General features: G+C 39.4%; 3 protein-coding genes across 3 annotated transcripts; 2 read left to right on the forward strand and 1 right to left on the reverse strand.

The window, feature by feature from the left end:
- The first annotated feature begins 1,829 nt into the window (after positions 1-1,829).
- Positions 1,830-3,667, forward strand: LOC137712695 (probable xyloglucan 6-xylosyltransferase 5). Its single transcript, XM_068451827.1, has one exon. It carries the CDS (start codon positions 2,024-2,026, stop codon positions 3,404-3,406), a length of 1,383 nt encoding a protein of 460 aa, XP_068307928.1. The 5' UTR covers positions 1,830-2,023; the 3' UTR covers positions 3,407-3,667.
- Positions 3,668-5,211: 1,544 nt separating this feature from the next.
- Positions 5,212-6,549, forward strand: LOC137713949 (uncharacterized). Its single transcript, XM_068453311.1, has 2 exons — positions 5,212-5,863; positions 6,119-6,549. Exons 1-2 carry the CDS (start codon positions 5,330-5,332, stop codon positions 6,206-6,208), a joined length of 624 nt encoding a protein of 207 aa, XP_068309412.1. The 5' UTR covers positions 5,212-5,329; the 3' UTR covers positions 6,209-6,549.
- Positions 6,550-6,846: 297 nt separating this feature from the next.
- On the reverse strand, positions 6,847-17,188 carry LOC137712394 (probable receptor-like protein kinase At5g61350). Its single transcript, XM_068451481.1, has 18 exons — positions 16,907-17,188; positions 15,713-15,814; positions 14,803-14,885; positions 14,594-14,678; positions 14,391-14,477; positions 14,097-14,158; positions 13,774-13,967; positions 13,621-13,681; positions 13,099-13,276; positions 12,861-12,899; positions 12,690-12,751; positions 12,506-12,542; positions 12,301-12,350; positions 12,148-12,214; positions 11,960-12,035; positions 11,754-11,833; positions 11,572-11,640; positions 6,847-9,785 (listed from the first exon to the last, which is right to left on the reverse strand). Exons 1-18 carry the CDS (start codon positions 16,979-16,981, stop codon positions 7,035-7,037), a joined length of 4,158 nt encoding a protein of 1,385 aa, XP_068307582.1. The 5' UTR covers positions 16,982-17,188; the 3' UTR covers positions 6,847-7,034.
- Between the last annotated feature and the right edge of the window lie 2,066 nt (positions 17,189-19,254).

The raw sequence follows: 19,254 nt of genomic DNA on the forward strand, positions 1-19,254 counted from the left end.
CCTCTTTGTGAGGATCATGAAAATATGTGAATCGTGTCCATTCATCGTACAGCGTATGGTTATAAATCATTTTAAATATTTTTATTTAAAATTAAACACAAATAGTACTCGACAAAAACTGATTGCACAATGTGCAATGAACGGACACGATTTATTGATTCTCAAGATCCTCACCAAAAGAATCCGTAGAGAATCCTGCTGGTTTTATTAGATTACTTGGGGCGGCTCTAATAAAATTTAAATCAAAAGGCTAAATTGCACAAAGTCGTATGTGGTGTCGGTTTATGTACCCTTGTGGTTAAGCTCGCTGCCAATCTCAGTCCAAATCAAAGTTTCCATCCGATTCACTTCAACTTCGACCAAATGTGTGCATCACCTTAAGTGCCAAAAGGGTCATTCCAAACCTTGCTTAAGAGTCAAACGAGCTTCTATGGCTTAAGGTAACCTTTCTACCCTTTGCACCTTGTATCGTTGCACGCACGATAGATTCTTTTATGGACTTAATTTACTATAGGACAAGCATCCATTTTACAAGTAGTTTACTTTTTTAACATGTGACATTATTTGATAGTAACATTACCGTGACTAAAATTTAGTTGCATAAAAGAATCTCACAACGTAAACCTTGTGAATTAAATTCAAATGAACAGTTGGATTTAAACTGATATCCACAAGGGTGTGATTAGGGGAAGAGGATCCTTTTCGAATCATCTTAGGAGCCCCACATCCTAATCGTTTATCGTACATCGTGTGATCAGTTTTTGTTAGGTACTATTTATGTTTAATTTTAAATTTAAAAAGTCAAATAATTTCTGATTATATAATACATGATTAATAGTTAAAATATGAAGATTTCTAAGATCTCCACAATTTGAATCCAGATGAAATTCAAATCCGTGATTAGGATTTTTTTCAACGGAAGGACAATTTGTGCAACTCATAAAAGGCTGCTAAGATCAGTAAGTTGAAACATGGCACATGGTCCATGAGGATGAAGACACTGACGTGACTGCTGAGGTGGGATCTTGTGGGACACTACTTAAAAAATTAAGTAAAAAGTTTGGGAGGAGGATTCTCTCCTCCTAATTTCTTTCTCATTCTCTCATCTCATACTTGAACAGTTACGGTTAAGTTACGTCAATATTTTATATTAATTTTTTTTATAGAAACAATAAGATAAAAATAAAGTGTGAGAGGTGGGGAATGAATGAGATGAGAATAGGAGGGAAGATAATCCTACTTCAAAAGTTTGGGGAGGTTAAGGAATAAAGATTCTCTCCAGATCAATTTACTCTTAATTTTCGAGACCCTCGGGTAAGGATCATGTTTGCTCGCAATCAGAACGGACCTAAAAATGCTTGCCTTGCGACCAGCAAGCCTGTCTTCCTCTCGTTATCACTGATGTTAATGGTAAGCGTGGCTCGAATTGGCCACCAGCAAATCTGTCTTTATCCATTTGATCGAAGTCAGAGCGATGGTGATAGTTTTCCTCTAAGTGGTCATCAAAGGTGTCGATTAATTTCCAGTGTGCAAGACGCAAAAGTTCTTCTCCATCTTCGATTTCCAAGAGGAAGATGAAAGGAATCTACACGAGGCGAAGAGGAAGGGAAAGAAAAATTTCAGACCGTAGGATTAAAATTAAACAGCTAAGATTACTTGGTATGCCGTGTTCGAAGGACACAGATTTCAAAATTGTGTATGCATTATAAAAAAAAAACTTAATATAGAAAATATCGTTAGTTAAAAATAAAAAAAATAAAAAAATATTTGAAAAGAAATTTCGAAATCCAGATCAGACAATAAAATTTAAAAGACATCAAGCCCCACGACAATCGATGTTGGACACATGTCCTGACATTTCCCCCATTTTTCCAATAATCTCCAAGCCTTCCTCCGCCATGCCCCACTCGTTCGCTCCCTCTAGGGTTTTACACCTCCTCACTCCCCTATAACCTCCCCATACAAATTTACAAATACACCCCCATAAAACACCAAACACACTCGACCCACAAGGCGATTGGATATGGGGCAAGATAGTCCTTTCGCAGCTCAGAAGCGTACCAGCTCGGGCGGGCTTCCGACCACCACCACTGGAACCTCGGCCAACGGCCGTGCGGGCCGCGCTTACGGAGCCCTGCCACGTGGACGGCAGATCCAGAAGACATTCAACAACATCAAAATCACCATCCTCTGCGGCTTCGTCACCATCCTCGTCCTCCGCGGCACGATCGGCGTCGGCAACCTCGGAAGCTCCGAGGCCGACGCCGTCAACCAGAATTTGATCGAAGAGACGAACCGGATCCTCGCCGAGATCCGGTCCGATTCCGACCCCAACGATCCGGACGAGCTGACCGAGACCGAGATGAACCCCAACATCACGTACACGCTCGGACCCAAGATCGCGAATTGGGACAAGGAGCGGAAGGATTGGCTCCGGTTGAATCCGGATTTTCCGAGCTTGGTCAACGGTAAGCCCCGTGTTCTTCTCGTTACTGGGTCTCCCCCTAAGCCTTGTGATAACCCAATTGGGGATCATTACTTGTTGAAGGTAATTAAGAACAAAATTGATTACTGTAGACTTCATGGGATTGAAATTGTGTATAATTTAGCTCATTTGGATAAGGAACTCGCCGGGTATTGGGCGAAATTGCCGTTGATTCGGAGGCTGATGCTTTCGCATCCCGAGGTTGAGTGGATTTGGTGGATGGATAGTGATGCATTGTTTACTGACATGGTGTTTGAGATTCCGCTGTCCAAGTATGATAGTCATAATCTTGTGATTCATGGGTACCCCGATTTGTTGTTTGATCAGAAGTCGTGGATTGCGCTGAACACCGGGAGCTTTCTGTTTAGGAATTGCCAGTGGTCTTTGGATTTGCTTGATGTTTGGGCGCCGATGGGTCCTAAGGGTCCGATAAGGGAGGAGGCCGGGAAGATTTTGACGGCTAATTTGAAGGGGAGACCCGCGTTTGAGGCGGATGATCAGTCTGCGTTGATATACTTGTTGCTTTCGCAGAAGGATCAGTGGATGGAGAAGGTGTATGTTGAGAATTCGTACTATTTGCACGGTTACTGGGCTGGGTTGGTGGATCGGTATGAGGAGATGATCGAGAAGTATCATCCGGGTTTGGGTGATGAGAGGTGGCCGTTTGTGACCCATTTCGTGGGTTGCAAGCCCTGTGGAAGTTACGGGGATTACCCGGTGGAGAGGTGCTTGAGCAGCATGGAGAGGGCGTTTAATTTTGCGGATAACCAGGTGCTTAAGCTGTATGGGTTTAGGCACAGGGGGCTATTGAGCCCTAAGATCAAGAGGATCAGGAATGAGACGGCAGCCCCTCTAGAGTTTGTTGATCAGTTTGATATTCGGCGGCATCCAGTGCAAGGGGGCAGCGGATCACACAGCTAGTGAGTAAAACATCCTCGTCACCTCGAATGTTTGATTATTTGGTAGGTAATGATGTAATACATCAGTTACAGAAGAAGATTTTAAACTCGATTACAGTTCACGGTTACTTTGTATTTCGTCTGTTCAGTTGTCTTTCTACTTGTTTCCAACTTTCAAGAACGGTAGAATAGAATTCTTTTACAATCTTGATATCATTTTGTACTGTGTTCTAGTAAGCCTTAAAGAAGGAATTTTATTTATCGACCGCGGTATACTTTCCCATGTTCTTGTTGTCCCATGTTATTTTGAATACTATTTGTTCGAGATTTTCTAGTTTGATCCGGTGTACAGGACAATAGAAGTTCCGGCATATGTTCTCCTTGTAAGTGCATCCATCATAACCATATTTTCGGTCTAGGGTTTGTCAACTTAGGTTAGTAGTCAGGACTTGGAAGTTAACTTGGAAGCAACAGTTGTTGAATTCTTGAGGTCTTGTTGTGATATGTTGTGCCACTTCAAGTTTTAGTTGTTGCATTGAGCATCGCGTTCGGATGTCCTCAACTCTAGGACGCGATGCTCTGCTCCGAAGTAATTTGGAAAGGATTCGACGAGCTCTACGTGATTGTTTAGATTCTCTTGTTCAAGTTTCTGAGATTTCTACCCGAGCATCAACCATGGATTATCTGGCATTGCTTGTACTTTGTTTCTGAATGTTTAAGGTCTAGAGAAATTTATACTCGGGCTTTAAGATGATCAACGAATAAGTACCAAGTAATTTAGTTACGTTCATCATTTTCTAAAACTATAACTTGTTTTCAAATTGAATGGCAGTGAAAGTTGGGTAACAACAACAAAGCTTGCAGACTCGAAATCGTACCAATCGCAGGCGGATTACGGCCTGTAAATATGTTTCCATACACTCAAGAAACCATAGTTATGTGATAATTCAAAACTAATTAATAATCCACATAAACTTAATGCAGACATTAACACCCTGCAAAGAAAATTGAAGGTCCAAAATATGTTGCGAAAATTCAAAGACAAGCTCAGTCGACCACAGCGAGAGTTTGATGCTCCTTGCCAAAAACGGCTGCTTCCACGTAATGGCGTAGCTAGGATTTTCAAATAATGGGGTTATAGTATCAACAAAAAAGCTTTATTGGGCCATTTCGTCGAGCACTTGGTAAGCAGCTGCCAATTTCTTTCAACACATGCTGCAGTTTATGCCAACATATGTCGGCAACTACTATTATTTGTAGATGTTTGTTTAGGGTGGATGCAAGACACTGGAGTAATGCTAAAGACTGGGAAGGTTTTTCAACTAAAGTATTTCACATAAGAAGAGAGAAAATGAAGACAAATATGTGAGAAGAAAATAGAAGAAGTAGGAGTGGGAGGTTGTAATTTAGTTTGTCTAAACTATTTATCGGGATCAAATACAACATACAAACAAATATACATGGATTTTTTGAAGTTAATGGGATCTAGGACAACCCATGGCCCATGCTGACTACACCACTGGTTCCACGAGATGTCACGGCTAGCGGGATGATTTTCCCGCCATCGTCCAAGAAGAACTTGACCAAATCATCGGAGTTGCTACACGGCCTTGTCGGCCCTCAATCAAATGAACAACAAAATAATAATACAAAATACTTGGGAGCACACAATATTTTTTTAACATTTCAAGGCTTTTATTTTCACTTAATTTTCAACGTTGGGCCAGCTTTATTGAGCTGATTTTCAGCTTTATTGGGCTGATTTTTGTTTGAATTTTGTCGTAATCATTAGATAAATTTATGAGTACTTTTGGTTAAAAGTTAGTTATTGAGGCCGCTATCGTTGGTTTTCCTTGGATTAGCTGATATCACCACCATTGGAAGACACGGCGGCGATACAGAGGGCTTCCATGGAGTTTTCTCGAGCTTTTTAGCCGGCTTTAAAATGGCGGGCGAGCACTTCGATTCAGCGGGATTCGAATTCAAACGCATCCCCAAAACCCAACACAAAGAATGGTCCATGGTCGCCATCAGAGACACTCCCTCACCCAATACTGACTCCTCCGTCTTCCCTCCAGTCAATCACGAAAATCTCCACCATCCATCACAACCCGATCAAAAGCATCCGGACCCATTATCGCCACTGCCGTCGTCTCCGTCGCTGTCATCTTCTTCGTCGTCGTCGCTGTCGTCATTCTCACCGTCCGATTCCGATGAATCGGGCCCGCTTTCGCCGCTTCCGTTCGATACCCTGGTCCGAAAACCTGGCCAATTCACCACCTGGGTAGGAATTGGCTTTGGGTTACTGCGTTCCAAGGTTTCTGCTATGGCTTCCTCATCTGGGTTCGATAAAGTTTGGAGCTTTGCCTCTGGCGCGGGAATGGCGGCTGTGGTGTTCGTGTTATGGTCCGTGTTCTTGCGGGCTCGGCAAAGGCGGTATCGGAATCATTTGAAATTGAGCCGCAAAGAGAAAGACGAGGTTAGTTTATCGTCCAATGGCTTGAATTTAGATGTTGCCTACCAGGTGTTTGATGCATTGCTCCAAATTTGATTGCCTTTTATGTGTTCGATGGAATGCCAATTTGGGTGCTGAAAACTTTATGCCGGAGCCGATTGTCAAGCTTCCTTTTATTTCTTGTTGGTTTGTATGATTGCTTGAAGCAGATATCTTGTTTGTTACTGTCAATGTAGCCTTTGTCTGTGTACTGAATTGTTTGAGTTGATGAATCTGCAGAAAATCAATAAACTGCTGAACCAAATCGCGCAGATGAACGAAGTTCTGGTAGCTCGGCATAAAGCTCTCGCTTCAAAACTGGCTAATTGAATAGAGAAATATAACATCTTTAGCTGCTAGGTTGCTACTGAATTCGTGAAATTAGGATTGACCTCGCAATAACAGAGCTGCAAAACATTGCGGTAGACTTGCAGTGGCACCCCGATGCTCCAGTCATCGCTGAGGAGAGAGGAGACATCTCAAGTTGAAGCACGTATAACGGAAATGCCGGTACAAGTTTGAGCTCTGCAAACGATTTTGAGTGGAGAAAACAAGCTTGGTACCCAAGCTTCGGAGTTTCGAAGATATAGCGGAGAAACTTTGATGCGCAACATTCTTTATGCATGGAAGTCACACAGTCTTATTAGTTTTGCTTGCATTTTAGTTCATGGTTTATGAACCCAGTTGAAATATCTTGTGTATATTTGGTTTGGGGCTCTTTATGTGCATATGTATTGACAAATTTTAGTATTAATTAAAAGTTTAAGCTCATGAGTTCATCCTTGTTTAATTTTTCGTTCGATGTAGTTTAATTTTCCCGGAAAGATCACGGTGTTTGCGTTTGAGTCCTTGACAGTTCGCAGTCACAGATATGATATTAAAGCTCAAAACATATGGATAATTCTATAGATTGATAAGGTTCAAAACAAACTGTTTGGACAACTTAGCAGGCAATCACTAACATCTTACTGAGTTATTAAAAACCAAGAAAGAGAGACCTATCTAAGAAGCTTTTTCCCAAACTGTGAACTAACAGTTCAATCGATGCCATTTTTACTTTGATCGTGTCGATGCTCGTCATCTGCTAAAGCGGAGCATGGAACTCGAACCCGAAGGAACCAGAAGTGCGAGCAGAAAATCGGAACTAGGGCGAATTTCACCTCCCCTGAATGTTCCCTTTTTTAGCAAACGCAGGAGAACCAATTGTCACTCCAGAATCATCACTCACTCCAACAGCAGAGCCTTCCTTTGATCCGTTTTCGCTTGCTTTGTCCAAAGAAATGAGACTGGAAGTTTTATCTTCCGGCAGATCAATCTGCGAGGCGGCCTCTTGAAGCTGCAAAGCATACTCCAAGTTCCACAACACATCTCCCATGTTAGGCCTATCTACGCCGTATTCAGCGAGGCATTTCTCTGCAGCTTCTACAAACTTCTTCAGCGAACCAGAGTCGACTGAGCTAGCGATATGAGGGTCAATTATCTTCTCGATCATGCCTTTCCTGTGCCACTGCATTGCCCACTCAGCCAAGCTCACCTGCTCTCTTGGCAGCGCCGGGTTTATGACAGGCCTTGCGCATAGCGCCTCGAAAAGCACCACACCAAAAGAATAGACATCGGATTTCTCAGTAAGCTGTTGCCTTCTGAAGTACTCCGGATCAAGATAACCAAAACTACCCTTGACGGCTGTGCTGACATGGGTTTGTTCCAGCGTAGGCGCAGCTTTTGACAAGCCAAAATCCGAAACTTTTGCTACGAAATTCTCATCGAGGAGAATGTTTGTTGTCTTTACATCGCGATGTATGATACCTTGTGCGGCACCAGTGTGCAGGTAATGTAAACCGCGAGCAGCGCCAATGCAAACCTCAAGCCTTTGTTTCCATGACAGTGGAGGCTGGTTCGAGCCATAGAGGTGGTCGCGAAGCGGTCCATTCGCCATGTACTCATACACAAGGATCATTTCATTATTCTCATCACAAAATCCGATCAGCGAAACAAGGTGGCGATGGCGCAGCTTGGAGAGCATGTCCATTTCCGTTCTGAATTCGTTAATGCCTTGCTCCGAATTTGGATTCCCTCGTTTGATCGCGAGCTTTGTGCCTTCTTCCAACTCCCCAAGGTACACTTTTCCAAACCCACCAACGCCGATCACTACCTTGTCATCAAAGTTTTGTGTTGCATTTTGTAACTGAGCGAAGGTGAAGGACCTTCCATAGGATGAGAAGTAGCCTGAGTAACCGCTTTTGCTCTTGCGCGACCCAAAGACGCTTGATTTGCGAGAGCTGTTCTTGCTGGAGAAGAAGCTAGATTGGCTCGAATGGAGAGGAAGCAACCACGACGAAAAGCTGTTTCGCTTTTCCCAGCCTTGAGGTCTTTTCCGCCACCGGACAACAACTACAACAACTAACAACATTGCTGTCACTCCCATTGCCAAACCAACGCCGGCAACTATCTTCTTCACGGTGCTTACTCTTCCCGGCCCCTTGTATGATCCATCAACCCCGAAAAGACCATCCAGGCTATCCGCAACGTTGGTCATCTTTAGTATCTCCAATCCATTAAGAAGTGCATCCAGAGAGCCTGACCCAGTAGTTCCGGGACCAACCTGAATTCTGATGGTACTATTTTCGCTTGAGACCGCGGTGGCATTGAGCACGAAATCTTTGTAATACGCAGTGGAGAGCGCGCCGGTGAGTGAGGAAAGGTCAAGGTTGGACGCGGCCATTATCCCGTTGATGTAGACATTGAAGTACAAATCGTTAAGGGTTTTACTCACAATGTCAGCAAAATGCAACCTAATCAAATACGAAAATTCTTCTTCGACATTCAACTTCCAAGTGAGGTTGAAATTCTGCTGGCTCGTAGCAGAGTCTCGCATGTGTTGAGCGGTTGAGTAAACCCAATTCGGGGCAATCAATGGAGAAGCGCCACTCTGTGGATACTTGATGGCTTTCGTAGCCACAGACACGTTTTTAGCTCCTTGTGGAAATGCATTGTATGCACTATCAGGCTCCCAAGTCCTTGACAATGTGTCGTTTCCTGGAGATATCAACTGCCCTCCAATGTTTATGCGGTAACGAACTTGAAAAGCGTAATTAGACAAGCTGTTGAAGTCTCCAACCGGAGAAACGGATGTAGCTGAATTGTTGAACATAGTGTCAGGGGCAGAGACAACCTCAATAGCATTAACAAACGCACACGATTTCTTCTTGGGATTGAAATGTAGTGAAAATCTGTTTTCCGTGACATTGAGGATGTACTCTTTAAACACCAACGTCGTATTGCCTGTCACGGAGAAGTCATGCAAGAGAACATACTTATCCGTGTTCACTGAAAAAACCGCGCTCTTCAGATTATACGTGTTGTGTGGAAGTGGATAGAAGTAAAGCCTGATCCAATGCTGCCCCGGTTTGTTTATATAGAAAGAGTAGGTGGATTTTTCAGAGAAGATTCGCGCAGTGCGATACAAAGGTTGAGAGGAAGGTGGTATAGAGGAAGAGGCATTGGCAGTGATTGAATCAACTGAAGTTTGGACATCTTCGGTTGTGGACAAAAGACTAGACGTGTCGCGGTCTGATTTGAATGTCCTGCCATCGTCAAGCTTGGTATGTTGGGACGAGCCACAATCGATGAGAAAGCTATCGGAGGGAGAGAATGTGGCACTAGGAGGAGGAGGAGAAGAAGGAGAAGATTCGTGACCTTTGGCCGAAACAAAGTTGGCGAGGTTGAAGGCTGACATGAATAGGAGAAGGAAAGGAAGGGATAGGGAGAAGAAAGGCCGAGGCATTGGTGATGTTGCCCCATTGATCATTCTACCCATCGTCGATGTTTTCTGGCAGGGTTTACTTAAGGAGGACGCAGCAACGATGGGGCAATGGTGGCGGTGGTGGCAATGGAGGTGTTGATCATACTATTGGGATTGGATTGGATCGGACACAATATCAAAATACAGCAATGTTAACTCAAGAACAATGGGGGTGGTGAGGGAAGAGGTATACGTGGTTTTTGGGCGGTTTTCGAATGTATAAAAATGGTTAAACAGTTGGAGGAAACAGAAAAGAGAAGATAAAAGATTAGATCAGAAGAGATGATGAAGTTGTTGGCGGAAGAAAACGTGCAGAGATGTTTGTTTCTGTTGCTGTTTTTGTTTGTTTGAGTTTGTGTGATGGATGAGAGAGACTTGGTAAAAGAAATAGAGAGGGACAGCGAGCTATGCGTTGAGCCCTCAAACCTCTATAAATATATACGCATTTGTTATCTTATCACTAACTACCTTACTAATCCAAATCTTGTCCTTAACTCAAAATTATGACGCTACGACATCGTTTCAGACATATCGAACATTGTTCGGCTCCCTTGCATGCAAGGCGCAACTTTTTATACAAAAGTAACTAGTTATGCATGCATGTCAAATTGTGATATAAATACAATAAAAAATAACTACTTAAGACTCGTTTAAAATTGTTCACGTAAGAAGCACTTCTGCTCATAAACACTTACGTTATAAATTCTTTCATTAAAAAACAGATTGATATTTTTACTAAAAGCCCAAGTACTTCATAAAAAGCACATGAAAGTACATAGGAAGAAGCATTTTGACATACGCTTATCTAGAAAGTGCTTCCAATATCAAAAAATCACTTCTAACTTTCTTTTGTCGAAATGTTTTTTATTGCCAGAAAGCATTTTAGTTACTCGAGAATTGGTGCATGCACACTAGAGATTGCAAGTTAACCAAACCATGCATGAGTGTTTCCCATGTCGGTAATTATATGAATAGTAAATCAAGTTTAAGAGGAACAAACCAATAGTTTGACGACAGAGGTGGACGGCTTCGAAGAACTCAGCAAATAAACATATTAAAATGCAAGCCAACTTTGCTTGGGATCTAATGAAGAGTCAACTCTTCAACTTTGTACAATAAAAAAAGGTTGATCTGCTTATCGAGAAATGTTAAGAGATTTTCTCAAAAGTGAGAATTTTAATAAATTCTCTGTCACCTTAGGTTTTTAGTACAATATTTTATAATGTTGACACAAGAATTAACATTAAATTGTTAAATAGCAAAGAGTTCATATGAGTCCCGCTTTTGAATCTCCTTAGCATTTCTCTCGATTTTTTATCTACTAGATTGGCACGTTAAGAAATGTAGTATGTCATCAATTCATTGTTGTTTGTTAATTTCCGTATTGTTAAGTAATCCAGACTATTAAAGAAAAATTTATAAATTCAAAATTTTAGAAACTTGATTTTATTTATGGTAATTATTAAACGGGTTAAACCCAATGTTACAACAAAAAACAAGGGATCCACCAACATTTTGTGGATCAAAGAATGCTGAATTTTCAGAGTATGTAATTTTGCTTGTATAACAATTTAACTTCTAAACTGTGCATTCATATGAACTAAACCCAATTACAGCTTTCCCTCATTGCACTTGACAACCCTGCCCTTCCGCTTGAAGATACATCCGTCCCCGGTGTATTCTCTGCAAACCGAAAAATGGATAAGAAACCGCCTGACAAAACAAACAACAGAGCTTCGCAGCTCTGTAGTTCATACGCCATGGCGTTGACGTATGAACTTATTCTAAATGAGATCTCAAATAGCATGTGTTTGTTGAGAAGTATAATTCACCGGTAGGCCTTACGTGTCCATGAAATCACTAATGCAAAGACGGGAGACGAGTAAAATACCTCTTTTGTATCTCGCAAGCGTAGAAGATCCAACCTTTCATGAGGACGCCGGTTTGATAAGGAGGCAAGCTGCATCCAATCATACATTAATGCCGTTAATAACATGATTGCGCCCTCGATACTAACTGTAAATGAACAGACAATTATAAGGTTACCCAAAAGCTGAACAATTATAAGGTTACCCAAAAGCTGAAGCGTTCAGGATCTTGTAGTGAAGGCATCATCGCTTCCACACCGAGAAGTTTCTCCAGTCGTCTTCGATCTGCAAAGAGACGGTCATACATCATGGGATACCAACATAAAAATAGGGGCAGAAACCATTCTCATGTGCACTGACTTCACATTTATACTCTTGAAAAAGACTAGACGTCATCCCTGAGCATTTTACCTTGACGTGCTGCTCTTTTACCCCGCGCTATCCATGATCGAGCATATTCTGCTGCATTTCTTGCCAATTCCTGCAACTGTACAGATATAGAAGTTAAACCACTATGCACAACCAAAACGACAGGAAAACAAGGAACGACATTATCGTCCTTCTTCCCATTTCGAGAAACCAAATTATCATAAACTTACTTCTTCTCTCGCTTCAGACCCTTCTGGTAGAATGTCTTGTACCCATTCAATCTCTGCAACACGGTACCTGAGAAGCACATTAAAATGACAAATATATTTAGCAAGATGCCAAGAACAGTTACTGGAGACTGAATGAATAGCTAGACAGCTCACCCATCTTGGTCCCAAGATCGAATTATGCGAAACCTTCGCCGACTTTCAATCTGCTTGAAATTTTATTGTTATAAATATATGACTGGCTCTATGAAAAAGAAAATCACAAAATACAGTATGCCATGAAACATAAAGGATAGTAGGTCGGTTTTAGGCATTCAGTTTAAGTAAAACGGGTTTAAGTAAAACGGCACTAGTATCTAACCTCTAAATAAAAACGCCCATCTGGAAGTGGCTCACACCTACATAGATAGTAATTAGTAAAATAGTTATAAGAAAAAAAATCCAAAAAATAGAAATATTAAGAGGCAACATTCACAGCGGAGTTTACAAATGACATTCTGCATAATATGAACTTAAGAAGGAAAGAAGGATGACGAAAGACATACTCGGTAATTTCCACTTCGCAAGCAAAATCAGCTATTGAACCTGTTGAAGAATCAATGATAACCTATAAAATACAAGAAAGTCAGAGTCGGTGAAAGTTATACTTTGTATCAAACTTCATATAGGTACAAAATGTTGAAAAGGAAATAAAAGGACCAGTGACAATAATCTACCATTCCCATCCGACGATTGCCTTCCATTATCCTCCTTACCTGTTGTTTAAGTAACAAGTTAAAAACAAAATCGATAATTATTCTATACAAACACATGGACCATACAAACGTACCAAGTCGATAAACAAAAACTTTGCCAGATAAGTTTGTCAACATAGGTCTTTTGCATAAAATGTACCTCTATGTCTCAATATTTCATGAATGTCATGTAAAAACTATAAATTGCTAACAAACTTACCATAAGTCTATACCGCGGTTCAAAAATATGCAGTGAAATCTTCTGGAATGGGAGGACAACATCCATTACAAAGAGTGGCATCAAATCAACACCAAAGTTTGTCATTTGGTCATTCTCTAACTTCCTTTCGGAAAATTCTTCTGGGAAGTTCTTTTGTATAATGTCATTGAGTGTAACACTGGAAAAAATGAAATAAAAACATTGCATGATGATGATAACAATTTGAACTGCTCCAACAAAATGATTTCCTAGGAAATACAGATTGACAAATTATTAATATAGTACTTGAATTATTATTATTTTTTTTTTGTTTATTTATGGAACCATAAATTTACTAATTGTTATGCCCTGTATTAGAAACACACCAGACTCAGTAAATACAAGGTGAAATGCTGAACCGTTGCCCAGATATGCACCCATTCACCCAAAAAAGAAAGCACGGGTAGAAAAAACCATAAAGCAATAATTACGATGCCAATTGATACAACCATCTCATTTAATTGTTATAAATTAGCAATTTACCTGATTGCACATGTTCTAGGACTAATGAAAAGAACTGTTCGGCACAAAGGACATTTGTTACCTAAGATAATTAACACAGGTCAGTGAAAGAAGAAGGGAAAGGAAGATATATAAAAGCTCAATTAAATAGAATAATACCAGCAAAACACTCACCTCGATCCATTGACTGAAATAGGCATGAACGACAAAAGGAATGCCCACAAGGAGTTGTGACAGGTTCATATAGTAATTTTAAGCATAGTGTGCAATCAAAGTCATCACTGCGTTCTGGTTTTCTATGGCTTCTCCTCCCTGTGAAATTAGCTTGTATTCTCTCTAAATTCTGGAAAGATTCCTGGAGATAATTGCTACAGAATACCACATAAAAACAAATTAGAAATTCACAAACAGAATCTCGTACAGCCAGTGGGTTTGAATAACATATAATTATATCCATTTATTTAGTAATCAGAAAAATGAATAGCGTTATATATTACCTAAAAGGATTAACCTGAAGACCCGAAAGAATAACTTCACGGGCCATTTCATATTTCTCCAACTGCCAATGCAAATGAATGCAAACTAATCAATCACAAGTAAAATGGTGCAAGGGTGAAACTAACCATTGCAGAGAAAAATAATAATAAATAGTTGTAACCTCATCATATTCAATATGACAAAAATTATGAAAAGGAGCCACACAGCGTGACAATTTACAAGTAATTAACCCCTGGGCGCCTCTTCCTCTTAAGAAAAGTATAAAGGTAAAATAAATAGCAAAACATTCTCACCAAAATGAGAGTTTCGGCCTTTAATATGTATGCCTTTTCTGAATTACTTCGAAGGTTGACTAACTTCTCCACATCCTTTAACGCAAGCTGAAGATTTTTTAAGCTCTTTAGAATGTAACCAACGGCTATCTGGTTGAAAAAGACTTTTGTTTGAAAAAGACTTTTGTTTCCTAATGCATAAACAGTGAGCCAATAAGACATACTTCAGCATGTGTTGTGGGATCCAATCCAGTCCGTGCTCTATATTCAGAAGCCGATGCTGGTATGCGTTTAAGGAATTTACTGATCCTGCTTGTTCAAACGGTGTACAAAATTAGGTCAAAATTCATCTCGAAGATGCTTGAGAAAAGCATAGCCTAGACAGTGAATGGCATAAAAATTAAGGTAAACGAATATAATATATAAAATTAACCTGATATAAGCAGCACTTCGGTTGGCAAGAATAATTGGATCACACGGTCTAATGTTATTGGCTCTGGAGTAACAATTAATTGCCTGAAGAAATGAACTTGATTAATCAGCAATGGACAAACAAGAATTCAGAGAAGCCAACCGAAAAAATTTCAGTCTAAAACTTAAAACTCATGAAATTACACAAAATATTAAGCAGAATGATAAAGTGCTAATAATCATTCCAGTCACCAAGAAAAATGTATCATTTGATTGTAACACTTTTTATTACCTAAAGAAATAAGCTTGCCCAATAGTGGCAACACAGTATCAAGGAATACTCCAATGATAATAACGACAACCACAATAACAGTACTACAATAAACCCAAATTGATAACCCTTGGTGCCCCTTAACATAACACGAAACACAGCAAGAAGGAAACCACCAAAACAAAAAGGTTTAAAAACCAAAAGTTACATGTCCCTTCAGTTGATGGAAGAACGACATTGGTTGAAATATCATGTCTTCTTTTGTCAGAACTAGTACAGCATATAATTACCTCTTAAGGAATATACTCAATAAACACTGACTCTCTGCTTCCCGTATACTCCTCTAAGAATCTCATATCAACGACATCTACCTGATCACAATCACCATTTCCAATAAAACTAAGGTTACTAAAAGCCTTGGTCATCTAAGGAAATCCACAAATACAATGGAAGAAGATTATAGTCATCCCTCATATCAGTCCTCACAACTCATATAGTTGGGTAACACTTAGTAGGTAACTCCAAAGACAAGGTTTCCTAGGATAGTTGCAACAAATTAAGAACACTAATAAACCATATCGTGTGGATTTTAAATTTAGAAGCTCGCATAAAAAGATAATGTACACACTCAGAATGAAGGTGATTGATGCTAACATATCACCTCCTCAAAGCGATTCTCTCGAAATGCTTGATTTCCATTCTTCACAAGATCAAAAATGTGACCAAATATGTCCCAGGGCAATGATGGCTCTCCTTCTTTAGCCTGCATTTCAGACATCGCCATACCATCAGATTCATAAGCACTGTCCAAAAGTGTCAACGGAAAAATGTTTTCTCACTTAAAAAAACTGAACTCTTGCATTGGTTTCGGAAAATTTATAGAAGTAAAAAAACTAGTAAGAACAATGACAACGAAACTCAAATTCATATACTCTGGACTTGACTTACAAAAATTAGGAACTCCACCAAACTAAATCAAAAAACCTTATTATGTCGTTCAAGCTTAAAATACATTGCCTTCTATTCTTTATTTTGTTACAAATATTGCACTGACTGAAGCAGCCAAAAGCCAAGATAAAGTTACATACATGGGCTCCAGTTCAAGTTCTAACACTCCACAACAACAACAACAACAACCACCACCAACAAGCCTTATCCCACTAAGTGGGGTCGGCTGTATGAATCCTAAAACGCTACCGCGTTCGATTTTGAGCCATGTCTTCCGTTAGCTCTAAGTACTTACACTCCAATATACAAAAACTTTAACATGCCGAATGTTCCGCAGTTCAAATTTAGCTCAAAAGTTCGAAAAAATAAACAACCAATCAATTGCAGCAGCTATATAAACCAATGAAAAAAAGAATGTGAATTTGACATGATACTTTATTTAACTGGATACAAAGGAAAGAAAACAAGCAAACTAAAATAATCAATTTGTTTTTCAATGAAATCTTCATAGCAGCCAAACACTACAAACAAAACTCAAATCCAATCGATGATGAAAACTCCGTTCTTCGAATTCGCTGGAAAAGAAAATGCCGGGAAAACACAAGAAACTTCAATCTCTCCACCGAACTAAGTTCCCAAATTACATCTACCAAGCATATTGCAGCTAAAATTTTCTTGTTTCCTCCACTCCTACAGCTTTAAAATATTAATAAAAACATCGAGTTTAAATTAAAAAATATATTTTTTCTCCCACATGTTCTTCTTCCATCGATCAAATAACTAAGAAAATCACGTTTCCATCGGAAAAATAAACATAATCCAGCTACAAATTCTCCTCATTTTCCCACATTTTCTCAGCAGCCAAACAGGCCCAAAAAAAATTTAACAGAAAAAAACGCACACTCACCGAAATGTAGTCCTCGACGTCGGCAGGCACGTCGGTGCCGAACGCGGACGAAGATGGCTCAGCCTCGCCGGACATGGAGGAAGCCGAATCCAATCCAATCCGCAGAAAAAATCTTGAAAGTTCGAAGCTTTGAGAGAGAGAGAGGGTGAAGAACGAGGATTTGAAAGCTCGGGGGAAGCGCTTATAGAGAAGCGAAACGGGTGTGAGTGCGAGTGCTGCTTCTGCACGCTTCGTGTTCGTTTCTGTGCCCCTTCATTTCACTCGCGGACCACATTCCACGACGTCGTCTCAGCGGCTTTTCGCTCGAAGCGCTTTTTTAACTAGCTGTTTTTTAGCTTCTTGTTTCCGGATCCTCTGTGGCCCGTTCTATCCGAGCTCGCGATCGCCTCCCGTTCTGTCCAGCTCCATATATGTAGGGAGACGAGTTGTCACTAGTCCGGTACGCGTGTCATACCTTCATTGGCTGATATAATTTCCACGGATTTTATCTCCCGGGAAGCACTTAATAAAAAAAAAAATTCACTAACAATGTAGCCACGTGGACGAGAGAGTTTTTAGTGCATTCGATATACGGGGCAGAACACGACATATTATATAGAATTGGAAAGGCATTTGAAAATAAAACTTTTTCTGATTGTATAATAAGCTATATCACTACAATCGTGCAAGTCATAATTAAAAGTCGAACGCCACAAATAATTAGTTATTATTTTCTTATGAATGCAACAATATACTTATATAAGGGTTAATAACAAGCAGTGATGAATAACTAAACCGTAGTACTAAGCGACAGTAATTATTAAATATTTATGAATGTGACTAGAGCATTGTGAGTAGTTATGTTTCAAACGTTTGGAGGAACATGAATAAGTTGGATACAGAGTATAAAAGCCGTCTTGGTCTTAGATTACCGTTTGCTGGTTGAAACGGCAACCGTCTTACAAATACCATAAGACAAAACTCGTGTTTAAGTTATCCACTAACCCCAATCTTAATTCTTAATAATTATATTAGTGAATCCATGTGAGTTGGAATGAAGACCAAGAATTTACAACTCAATAAAAAATGTGGGTCAAAATGATTTAAAGAAAGCCCAAGAAGAATGAGGAGTACGGGGATTTTTTAATGTCTCGATGACATAATCTGAAACACTATAATTGATTTAAAACTTAAAAAAAAAAAAAAATTTAATCTATAACACTTAGTATTCTGTTGTGTATTCTCGGTACACTGAAAAATTTCTCGAATAATACAGGTTAGGGCAGATTTGGGTAGGAGTGAGTTGGGATTATGTGGACTAGGGATTTTTAGGGTGGTGTTTGATTGAGATAAGGCCACGTTGACCTGGTTATATCCACATTATTTTTTTCTGTCCTTTTGGTTTTATTATTGTTATTATTCTATTGTTAAATTGATAAGCAACTAAGCATCTGTCTTTGTCTTAATTCTGGCCTGCTTTCCCACTCAAAAAGAAGACTTAATTGGTTTGAAAGTTAAAACTGTCATTGTAGAAAGTACTGCTGTTTATAAGCGTTTTTAGATAGTAAAAGAGTTTTTAAGTTTTTTTGCTAAGTAGTTATGGTTGAAATGGTATTTGGATAAATTATGTGGCAAGTTTCGTATCAAAATCCGGTTTGCTGTTCAACGTGATCATTTGGTCTAATGGTCGTTGTTCTAAAAAATTTCGCCTAACACTGTCTAAGCTTCATTTAAACGCTAAACGGTTTACCACCACTTCGATTAATTCACAGCATTTCAAACTATAATAAAAATGCAAACTTAAATGCATAAAACAAACGAGCAAGATTCAAATATTGTCTTGTATTGTATTGTCGCTATGAATTTGGAATCAATGAAACTTGGTCTACCCCAAGTGTCTTCTTCTCATCAGGCATAAATGATGGCCTTATAAAACTGTCTGTTTGTGAATTTGTGATCCACCTTATTTTCAAAAAACAATTATCTAATGAAAAAATGTATCACTCCAAATTTCCAATGAAATAGGTGAATAGGCAAAAAAAAAAAAAATTATATTATATTTTTTTTTCACCTTTGATATTTATTTTTATCTTTTATTTTTTACTTTGTCCCCTCATCATATAGAATACAAGCTCATTGCGACATGTTATTAAAATGACTGAAAACTATTTTGATAAAAATGTTTTTGAAATCAATCCTTAGTAAAATCTTGAAAAAAATACTTGAAATATTTTCTACAAAAGGCACATATTCGGTGGTTCTTCTAAAAAAACACTTAAAACATTTTTGGAACTCAAAATCAATTTCACCATAAACGTTTTCAGTTATTTTAAAAACACTTCTAAACAAACTCATTTTATTATAAACAG

Source organism: Pyrus communis, chromosome 13, assembly GCF_963583255.1.
Source record: "Pyrus communis chromosome 13, drPyrComm1.1, whole genome shotgun sequence".
NCBI lineage: Eukaryota > Viridiplantae > Streptophyta > Magnoliopsida > Rosales > Rosaceae > Pyrus > Pyrus communis.

Coding starts and splice junctions, on each gene's coding strand:
- LOC137713949 (XM_068453311.1), top strand. CDS start 5,330: ATGGCGGGCGAGCACTTCGATTCAGCGGGATTCGAATTCAAACGCATC. Junction 5,864..6,118: donor GCCGCAAAGAGAAAGACGAG/GTTAGTTTATCG, acceptor ATGAATCTGCAG/AAAATCAATAAACTGCTGAA.
- LOC137712695 (XM_068451827.1), top strand. CDS start 2,024: ATGGGGCAAGATAGTCCTTTCGCAGCTCAGAAGCGTACCAGCTCGGGC.
- LOC137712394 (XM_068451481.1), bottom strand. CDS start 16,981: ATGTCCGGCGAGGCTGAGCCATCTTCGTCCGCGTTCGGCACCGACGTG. Junction 14,886..15,712: donor GAGAGAATCGCTTTGAGGAG/GTGATATGTTAG, acceptor TCATTTCTTCAG/GCAATTAATTGTTACTCCAG. Junction 12,215..12,300: donor CGATCTTGGGACCAAGATGG/GTGAGCTGTCTA, acceptor TGTGCTTCTCAG/GTACCGTGTTGCAGAGATTG.